This window comes from Leuresthes tenuis, unplaced genomic scaffold, assembly GCF_036924035.1.
Source record: "Leuresthes tenuis unplaced genomic scaffold, fLeuTen1.0.hap1 SCAF_22, whole genome shotgun sequence".
Taxonomy (NCBI): Eukaryota; Metazoa; Chordata; class Actinopteri; order Atheriniformes; family Atherinopsidae; genus Leuresthes; species Leuresthes tenuis.
In genome coordinates this window covers 13,230,172-13,241,310 of record NW_027325376.1, presented here as the reverse complement: position 1 = coordinate 13,241,310, position 11,139 = coordinate 13,230,172, and the positions used below count along the sequence as shown (strand labels likewise).

The window sequence follows — 11,139 nt, the reverse complement described above, 5'->3', positions numbered from 1 at the left end:
TAAGATGTGTTTAAAGGATGTGTGGAACAAAGTAGCACCTGAAATGAAGTGTTGTTGCGAGACAACGTTACAAAGTGGTAAAAGCTTTACTGTCTCAACTCAATTTTGATTTATTACAAGCCTGAACAATCTTGGTTTCATACTGTCACCAGGTAAATAAAAGCTAAACTAAAAGAAAAAAATCAAGATTTTCCATACTGTTCCTTGTTTTTCTGATTCTGGGCCGTAAAAAACATCAAATGAATATCTGTTGTCGACTTTTGTGTACTGAAAGTAGCTGAAATATAAACACCTTGTTGGCCTTTGGCTGCCGTGGTCATGCATCTCCACAGTTCAAGTGTGCCTATTTGTTTTACGGTTGCCCTTGATGTCCTCTGCCACTCACTCTCTTTCCCTCAAGTTCTTGATATCATTCTCACGGCCCCCACCTTAAAGCGGAATGGAGAAGAGGAGGAGATAGAGAGAAAAGGAAAGACAGAGAGAATGGAGGGGTAAACCGGTTCAGCAGGTATACTGAGGCCTTACCCAGGCTACCTCAAGCTTGTTGTCACCGTTATTTCTGGCGCGCATGCGCGCTGCTGCCAGTTTCCTGCTTTTAAAATGAGTACCTGTGCTGCTTTTTGACCCACCTCTGTCGAGTGCGTGTGTATGTACGTGTGTGTGTGTGTGTGTGTGATCGGGGATATCTGCCGGGTTTTTTTTTTTTCCTTCTCAACCCGCTCCCTCACCCACTCACACACTCCCGTTATTTCAGGGCGCTACGGATGAAACTCGTCTTTACCTGTCCGGTTTGCTCACCTGAGCCGACTCACCTGTCCCAACGCAGAAGGACTTCTCTTCGGAGCGGAAAACTAAATCTGTCGGAGATAAAGTGAAGCAAAGGGGAATAAAAGAGGGACACCGCTTGCGAAACGAGAAGAAAGGTGCACAGACGGAGGAAGAAGACAGAACCGACACCTGGATTTCTCCCAACTCCCCTGTTTCCTGCTTTTGTAACTGTTACCTGACTTAACGTCGGGAAAGCGGCTCCTGCAGAAGAAAAATAAGGACTATTTGGTTACTAATTGAAAATGCCGAGGGCCTTTTTGGTAAAAAAGGCGAATGTTTCGCCGGGAAAGCGGAACTGGAGTGAACTCCCTGATCATGAGCGAGGGGACGTCTACATCCCAGGTGAGTCCAAGCTGCTGGTAATGAGCCACATTTGTTGTTTGACAGAAATAGAGCGACCTAAAGCGATGACCACCGACGCGTTTGGTTTTTTTGGGGGGAATGTTTGCGCACAGATTGGAGGGGTTCGCATGGTTAGCAATCCGCCGGGAATGTCGGTGAGGCAGGTGGGGAGGGGTCCGGTGGTGATTGTAACGGGGCAACTGCAGCTACGGAATAACGGGAAACACAGCGGGCCGCTGATAACCTGGTTGTTGTATTCATTGCATGGATAAGAGGGAAAACTTGCGTTAAATAATCGTTTTAATTTTTACATTATATTTATTCTTGTCCGAAGAAAAATCTGAATCCATATCAGATTATTTCATTTCCCCGAAATGATCAGTTTAAGTGAAAGAAAACTGAAATAAACTTGTACAGGACAAAAGGCAATTTCCCCTTCTTTTATCATCTCCTATCTGGTATTTACCGTAGTTGCGGCTATCAGGAGAGTCCGTTGCTTTTCTAATCGACCTTCAACCCCTTATTGCAGTGTTCTTCCTTGTTTAGTTACGCACTGACTTATAAATCCTCAACCAAGGCCTGCAGCATTCAGACAGTGGCTCCTTACATGTCACTTTGATTCAGAAAATATTTGCCAAGCACATTTTGTTCAGAGCTTTTTATATTGGTTTTACTTTTGTAGATGAAAGTTTCCCTCGCATCCGTAAAATAAAATCAAACAGCCTTCTCAAGTTATGAACCAAGACATGAAATAGATTCACTGTCGTCTTATAGGAAGGTGACACAACCCTCTCAGACATTGTGAGGTGCAACGACTTGATGTGTTAACTGTCAAAACTGATCCTGTGACTGCAGCCAATGTTGATCACTGACTTTACATTTAAATGACGAGCTGAGAGAGTCCCAATAACTCTCTGTCTCCCCCTCTTCTTGAGAACAATCCCCATTGTTGCCGTTGGCGGAGTTTTTATTGTGAGACCACGCCGGTATCAGATAACAAGTAACGGACTACACCCTAAACCCCTCTCACACCCTTCCCCCATCTTTGCCTGACTATGTGTGTCCTCTCCTCATCTCATCACCGTTAACTTTTAATCATTGACTTCTACATCCTCCTGGGTGCCCAAAGCTGGAAGATATGGAGGAACTGAACCAAGTGCGATTTTTAGAGTGTTCTCGAACGTGTTAAAACTACCAAGAAATCCTGTCTCTAAACGCATTTAATTACCTTAAAAGGAAGGACACAGGTATTTCAGGGTTGTTCTGGCTCTCATGGCGTTTGGCTGTATTTTTACGCACTGAAAAAGGCACAATAGAGCTATTTCTCTGAGACAATTTGACAGATTTTCACAACCCCACCCCCACCATAAAACAGTATGTACGTTGATTTTATGATATTTTTAAGGTAGTATTAACTCCAAACGAGAACACTTAAATGTATCAGTTGTAAAATACCCAATTTACCGTAAGAATGTCAAAGATGAAAAGACAACTTTGAGCGCACGTAATTACGCACGTAGTTACCAAACCCAGCAACGGTCTCAGCTAAAGTTTCTGGTATGCGCCGTTACTTGATGTACCTGCCTGGCGTGTGTTTGAGTCTCTAAGTGTCCTACATTGACACGCACACACTCAAAGTGAAACCCTCACACAGAAAGGTATGATAATTGCCTCAGAGACAGGCGTGTTGAATGCTTTTATGAAACGCCAGATGCCATCAGTTTGAAACATGGTCTTTGTGTATTTATGCTGGGTTTATTTTTAGCCCATAATCCACAAACATGTGCCAGGTCCTGTTTCTGTTGGGTCATCAGTCTGAATCAGCCTGTGTTGAATTCATGCCTGGCTCATGCCTTTTTTGAAACTCCCAAACACTCAGAACAGCTGTGTTTTAATACAAAAAAACCAAAAACAAAACAGAATATAGCATATAAGTCTATTATGAACTCATTTTGAGCTTTTATATTTATATATATACACAAGTGCAATTCATCAGACTTTTTGGTATTATTGCAAGTTTTTGAAACTGATGTTTGATATTATTATACTTTTGAGAAAACCGGGATGTTGTAGATAGAAACATGTAAAGAAGAAAGAGACTTAATGAAATGATTAATAAAAACATTTAAAAAAAAAGACTTATAGGAAAAGAATATAAAACAGGGTTACAGGAATGGATTTTTTACTAAAAATGTTTTATTTCATGATAGCCATAACTAGCCAGATAAATAGGTTGTCCCACATCTTGTTTCTTCCTTTAACATCTTCTCTAAATCCCAGAAAAAAAAGTAATTTGGATGAGAAGATTTCCTTTGGTTGGCTAAAAGTTTTACTGGTCGGGGTGTCACTGCTCTTGAGTTATTGATTACATGCAAACATTTTATAGTATCAAATAGATCACTTAATGAATTCAAGTGCAGAATTTCCAGACACAGAGCTGTTGCTACTCGAGATATTCTACATGTACAGAATGTAAATTGTGTACTATTCAGTGTAACTCCTGTCTGCGTATACATGTCATGTTTGTTTGCTCCTAAGGATCACACACACACACACACACACACACACACACTCGGCACGCTATGAACATTCACTGCATAAACTCTAATAATACCAGCCATTCATTTCCATACCCACTTCCCTTTAACTGTAGCCTATCCCAGCTGGTACAAGGTGAGAGGGAGGCTACAGTCACAGAGCCAAGCAACCATGCAACACTCACCCCTACGGTCAATTTATAATCACCAAATAACCTAACATGCATGTTTTTGGACTGCGGAGAAAGCCAGAGTACCAGGGGAAAACATGCAAACTCCACACAGAGAGACCCCTGCTGGAACCACTGTTAGCCCACTACTCATGATACAAAAGGTAGTTTTTTTTTATCTCTCTTTCATTTGATTAAATGATGATTGATGATAAAATTCTATCCTTTTTCATTTAGAGCAACACACATTTGGTAATTTAGCCATTGTAGTTAAAAACTACAGAAGTCCAGCTGCAAGTTCTTATCCAATCCTGAAAACCCACTGCATAAAACTGTATAAAACCAGCACATGGCTGAATGTATTTACAATTATTGTAATTCATTTACTGAATTTTGAATGAACTAACTATATTCTAACTATACTAAACTATATTCCGAATTGGCCAAAAATCATTGGAGTGTCAGATGTTGAAAGCAAGTCTTATTTTTAGAAGTGCTATTCAGTTATTCTTGATAATATCCATATCTTATCTCTTTAGTTAAGAGTTAAGTTTCTAGTCAAAGAAAACAGAAACTAATTTGGCAACAATGGCACATGGCAAAGGTAACTGAGGGCATTCTTTACAAGATGGGGCTCTTCTTCCAGCCTGCAATACAACATTCTCTACACTAAGCTAAGCTGAACTAAACTAAGTTAACTATCTGCTGGCTGTAGCTTCATTAAAACACGGACATGAAAGCTAGTTCTGTTTTATTGTGCGTGTAGCGCCATAAAATGAATTGGCTGATTTCTCAAAAGTCCAAGTACGCTTAAGACAAGCGTTTCATCAGTTGGGCCCCGATTCTCTTTGTGGGTTCAGAGGATGTGTTCCCACCACCTGTGCTAAGGATCCCACAAGGTTAATGTTTAGGCTATGGGATGAAAGGAAACGTAACGGACCCTTACGAACAGCCTACTGCTGCACTCAACACGCCTTTAGCAAACACACACACACAAACTCACACCCCGTGTTTTATCAAGTTATCTACTGATTGTTGACTCTGTACCAGCTGAACGATGTGAAGGATATAAAATAGAAATAAAATACCAAAAGGTATGCAAACAACACCCCCCCCCCCCCCCCCTCGCACATACACACACACACACACATACACACACACTGGTTTATTTGGAACCCCCTCAACATTTGCCTCACAAACACACACCTCATTCATCGGTGTGGGGGGAAAGGAGGGGTGAACAAACAATACAAGACGAGATTAAATGTCCAGCCAGCAGCAGTCACCACAGAGACTATCACCACACAGGAGTAATTAGGACGGATTTTAGGAGGTATCGTGGAAATATGGTCCACTTTCAGCTGGAATGATTTGGCTTTTGTCTTTGCTAAAAAACTGAAGTTTAAGTTATCTTTATGAAACAAGGTTTTAGCCCACGATAGATATGTACTCAGGCTAAGAAATATTTCAGTAATAAAGATTAAACTGTTGCAATGGGTGGAAGAACCACGTGGAGCGCTCCTTTCTGTCCACACCACAGATGTTTTTCAGCAGACTCTCTGAACCCTAACTCCTCACAGAAAACTCCTCTGTGTTCAGTTGAGTCAAAAGTCAAGCCCTGAATAGTGGCCTCTAAATGGGCATTACACAATAACACTTTTACCTGTGTTGATGGTGTTTTTGTTTCATTTTCTCAATATAACTAAGACCAAGTTGTGTCTACCCAACCCTAATAAATGAGTCAACAAGGTCAAAAGCTAGAGCAGTCGAAGCGTCTCAAAGTCTGATTTAGATAAGCCTAACATGGATAAATGGATAAATGCCAAATGGATTTTATCAGCAAATTACAAACCCACAAGTTCTCATTTTTCCTGCGCTGCCTTTTACCAAAATACTATGAAAACCTGTGAGAGTGTGTTGATGTTTGACAAGAAATTCCCAATATGTTTAGTCTTGTTTGCTGCATGGGAAATCAATATCTGAAAGTGAGAGCTGTAGCAGCAATTGACATAAATGACATAACATGACAATAAAAACAGCTAAGTCAGAATTAGGTGCAGGAACTGAGCCTTAGCATCAATATAATTCTGACCATATTTGGTCATACCACTAATTATAAGAAACTGCACAAAATACAGCCATGGTTCTGTTTATCCTTCAATCATGTTGAGTTTGATGATAGTTTTTCTAGATTTTAAGCTTTACTATTAAGATTTTCCAGTGACATAGGCAGCTAATTTCTGTAAACCCATTCTTCAGATCTGCAGAGGCTCTGTGAGAGGCATTTCTTTCCCAGATATGCTGCCCAGGCAGCACAGATGTTACACTGTGTCACAGCGTACCGTTAGCTCGCCTGTTTACAGATCCGCTGTTATATCCTCTCGTCTTTAAAGCTCGCTGTTGGGACTCGTTTGCATTTGCATTTGCATTTGGTTTTTATCTGATTGTAACCCGGCAAACTCAACTGATTCGTTGTTCTCACTGAGGCCAACCACACCTGTGTTTGGGCTACCTGAGCACACACACCTGCTCACCTTTGCTGCATATTGTGCTGTTGGTTCAGTGGTTTCTCTTTCTGTCGCCTTCTTTCTGTGGCATTTTGTTATGTTCTGCTCATTTGTGTGCGTGCACGCTCGCACACATGCACGCACACACCCACACACACACACACCCACACACACACATGACATCCAGCCCTGCGGAGGTGGATTGTTTGAGGAAGGTACAGAGCTGGTGCTGCAAGACTGTCTGGTAAAACAAGTCTAACTATAATGGGGATGGCTTTATGCGCTTGGGTTTCTAGGCATGTGTGTGCGTGAAAAATAAGTCATGCTAAACGATAGCGCAAACATGAGCACACCCACACACCAGTATATGCACATATATAACTTTGCATGTTTGCTAATTTATGATTGTGCAAATATGCTGGCTGCCTGTTGGGAAACTCAATAGTCTAATAGAGTTTTCACATCACCTATTTTATTCTTTTCTCTTCCTCCCTTGTCTACGCGACTCCAATCTACTGTTTGTCTTAATGAAATCCTGTTTATCTTTTCTTAACTATATTGACATTATCAAATAATAAATGCTGTGCCGCGGCAGCTGTGCTGGTGTCTGTATGAAGTAAATGAAAAATGTCTTTTATCGGTCGATTGTTTGTAAGGATTTGTCAGTGCGCAGGTTGTAACCTGAACTTGAATCAATACAGAAGCTCATCTGCTGATTTGAATGGTTAAGTAATAAAAATGATATTCTCTTAATTAAATATCCAGTAAAGTTGAAGCTATTAAAAAACATGGAGCCTACAGTGTTATAAGACCTGCTAACAGTTACTGCAAATCTGAAAGAAAACCTATAGAAGCACAAAAGTTATTAAACTCTCCATGTAACCGAACTTGATTTGTTTTAATCACTGAAGTAAAGTTTAAAACTGTCATCTAATCCTAAATCATGTTCAGTTTATGCAACATGGTAATGTAAAACTGATTAAAAAAAAAAAAAACCCAAAAAAAAACCCCAGACATTACAGACAAATAAAAGTTTGATTTACTCTTGTTAATGTTCAGATTTCTGTCTCTTCCACACTAATAATAAATACTTAATACAGTACATACTTAATGATAAAACTTTTATGTGATATTCTGTTCCCTAAAAACATGGATAATTTGAGTTTGGAGATCTTTGATAGAAGAGATATTCTTAACCTTCCTCTAACCTAAAAATACTTTATATCAAAACAAGAAAATGTAACAAAAACTTAAAAACACAATCTAAGACAGACATTTATGTGCTGAAATTTGATTAGCTCACGCTGCTCTTGTATTTGAGTCATTTTAGGGCACAACAGGCCACTATTTTCAGAGAAAGGTTGTACAAAGCCACTCTTCACTGTCTGCTCAGCTCAAACAGCAAATGGACAAAGTGGAGCATGTAGGATCTAAAAGAGCCCGATCTGTGCCTCGGGAGTTGTTGGAGATCAAAAACCGAGCTCAAAGAGACTAAATATTGCAGTTCTCAGAAGGGAATTAACACTTCATATTCTCTCCTTTCTCCCTCCAGTCTCCATCTTCCCTCCATCGGCCCTGTTGATAGAGGCTGAGGCGAGCCCTGCTGAGACTGTGCCTCTCTGCCTCAGCAAACACAATCCCCCTGACACGTGTGCCGAGCTGCCATCCAGCACGGCCCTCGGTCAACCTCAGAGACTAGCGGGTTCACCGCAGGGGAGGTCGGACATCAGAAAGCGGTCGCATGGTGACTCCACGTACATCCGATCCAAAATGAAGGTGAGAAATAAGGAGCAATTTTTGAATTATTAATTATTGCTTTTTGAAGTCTATCTTCATTTTTTTAAAAATATTGTATATATTGTAATGAAATTGAAATGAAACTGAAATAACTATTTAGTCTGTCTTTATCTCACCATCTCAGGTAACTACAGGAGAGTTGCCACCTGATCCCTCTCTTCACCCTCCTGCTCTCAATGCCACTCCACCGACTTTAACATCACATGCCACTGAGATGCCAGCTGCCCCAGAGCCAACCCCTTCCCCTTCGGAGGCGGTCTCCATGGTGACCAGATCGCCAGGTCAAAGTCAAAATACTTCGACTGCAGCGGCAGGAGGGTTTGTTTGCCAGGTATGCCAGAGAGTTTACAGAGACGACTTGATCACTGTCAAGAGGAAACACAATGATGCGCCTTTATATTTGTTGAATTTGGTCAAATCAGAGATACTTCAAAAAAGTATAAGGCTCTTTGACGTCAAGACAGGAAAAGTTGGTAAAACAAAATGTTATGGTAGCGACAAATATCGTGCCAGTAGTTATTTACACCTTGGAATTTTAGGCAAAGATTTTGGAAGATATTTTTATGTATTCTAAAGATTTGAATGAAATGCCCAGGCTTTCATACAGTTAACTAAAAAAATAAAAACACCTCTTTTCATTAGCATCTGGCAGCAGGGACAGACTACCTTGTAGCCACATATAAGCTTTGTGCACCTGTCTGCTGGTATTTTCTGCCGCTTTTCCATTGCTTTGTGTTCCACCTCTTTTAAGTTGTCAGGAGTTCTTTAAGCCGCCTCCTGTAAGGCTTTCCAAAGGGGTTTAGGTCAGGTTACTTTTGGACGTGGGCTTCAGGTTGTTGAAAGACCCAAAAACGTCTCCTCAAACCCACTTTTCAGTAATTGGGTAACACATTTAACTCTAAAATGCACAGGCAGTCTTCTAATTGTATCATTTGTTTAAAGCAATGATGCAGCCCCTCTGCATAAGCAGAAACTCCACTGTGTCTCACTGTCAGTGGGTTTTATGTTTCTAATTGACTTTATTCTGTAAACAAGATTAAAAAAAAAACTCTACTTGGCCGACAAAATATCATCACTTAGAGGCTGACGCTCAGTTCTTCCTTTTTTAGTCGTGCTGTCAATGGCCTTCACTGGTAGAGCCCTACTTGGTTCTGTTTGCAGTGTACTGCTACAATCTTCACAGGCTTTTCTCATTGTGTTTCTTCTTACTGCCACATCCTGAGAGCATCTTCACAGTAATACGGCTGTAAAACTTCTGAAGCAGGGATTTCAAGATATTTGGTGACTGTTGTCCAGCTTTTGGAAAAGTCATTGTTTTTGATTACAGTATTTATGATGCTCAAAGAAACTGGAAGCGATCTTTCTTGTTCATTTACTGGTTGATAGACTTGTGATGTAAACACTGAAGCTTATAAACTGGTGAGTCTTAATAGTTTTCTATGGGGATGAATTACTTTAAATTCATGCAAAAGGTGACAAGAATTGTTTCCATCTGTCATTTTCCACTGTTCAGTAACTTATGTCGTATTACAAATTCTTATAAATCATGGAAACTGCTAGGCTGACATGTGTGAAAAAACAAGGCAAAGCATCCACAAAAGCAGCGTGGAAAAGACTGCCAGCAAGAAAACGTGGATCTTGTATTTATAAAAAAGCTCCTTCTCCAAAATTCTCCCTTTCAAAGTTGAATGTACGGTAAATGTGATGTGACTGTTGTTTCTGCTCATAGATTTGCCAGAAGACTTTCCAGTACCAGCGCATGTTGAACAGACATGTCAAGTGTCATAATGAGACCAAGAGACACCTATGCAGCTTCTGCGGAAAAGGCTTCAATGACACCTTCGACCTCAAGAGACACGTGCGCACGCATACAGGTAGCAACCCACTTTTATGTTCACTCAAAGGCACACAAAGAGAGGCACCTGAATGCTTACGGAACGCTTTTCACTCCCATTCAGGCGTCCGCCCGTACAAGTGCACCCTCTGCGACAAGGCCTTCACCCAGCGCTGCTCCCTCGAGTCCCACATGAAGAAGATCCACAGCATCACCCTAAAGTACGCCTACAAGGAGCGACGCAACAAGCTGTACGTCTGCGAGGAGTGCGGCCACACGGCGGGAACCCAGGACGAGCTGCTGCTCCACCTCCACTCGCTTCACCCCGACAGTGCCCTGCTGAAGGGAAAGGCTGCGAGGAGGGCGGGAGGAGCAGGGGTCGACGAATCCACGCCAGGTTCTCCCCAGGAAGTTGATAGTGATGATACCACTGGATCAGCAGGGCAGTAGAGCAGAGAAAGAAGAGAGATCATCAGAATAAACTCAGGAGGGATGGATGAAGCAGGGACATGTTATCTCATGGACATGTAGTTGGCAGTGACAGAGAGATAGACGCCATAGCAACGGGGAAAGCAAATCTTTATTATGTACTGTATATAAGTGTGTATTTATGAATGTGTGTGTTTGTATTTGGGGTTCTATTGTACATAGCAGTTGTTTATATAATAATCCTACAAGCAAGACTGAGTCTTGCTAAAATGAGCCAAAACATTATGACCTCACCTAATACGATGCTGGTCCTTTGTGTGACGTTGAAACATCACATGACATAAATTCTGTAAGGTGCCATTAACTATCTGGCAACAAGACATCAGTAGCAAGTTAGGATTTTTGAGCCACCAATGATTGGATTTGATATCACATTCCCCAACAAGTCTTTACTCTTACCAGAAGATGCTTTAACCGAGTCGCCCGGCTGCAGCGATCTTTACACCTGCCCAGTCATTTGATAATGACACTGTTTTGAACACGGACAAGAGGTCATAAAGTTTTGGCTCATCTGTGTATTTCTTAAAGGGACCATATCACCTGTGGGCTTCTCTGTACGGCAGAAGAGATTTTTTTTCTATGAAAAATACTTTATGCATTAAAGGGATTAATATATTACACAAGACTGACTCATT

The 11,139-nt window shown here is 41.1% G+C and overlaps 1 protein-coding gene across 1 annotated transcript; it reads left to right on the top strand.

The window, feature by feature from the left end:
• Nucleotides 1-624: 624 nt before the first annotated feature.
• ovol1a (ovo-like zinc finger 1a) lies at nucleotides 625-10,829 on the top strand. Its single transcript, XM_072376613.1, has 5 exons — nucleotides 625-1,170; nucleotides 7,937-8,160; nucleotides 8,306-8,512; nucleotides 9,911-10,055; nucleotides 10,140-10,829. Exons 1-5 carry the CDS (start codon nucleotides 1,071-1,073, stop codon nucleotides 10,463-10,465), a joined length of 1,002 nt encoding a protein of 333 aa, XP_072232714.1. The 5' UTR covers nucleotides 625-1,070; the 3' UTR covers nucleotides 10,466-10,829.
• The last annotated feature ends 310 nt before the right edge of the window (nucleotides 10,830-11,139 follow it).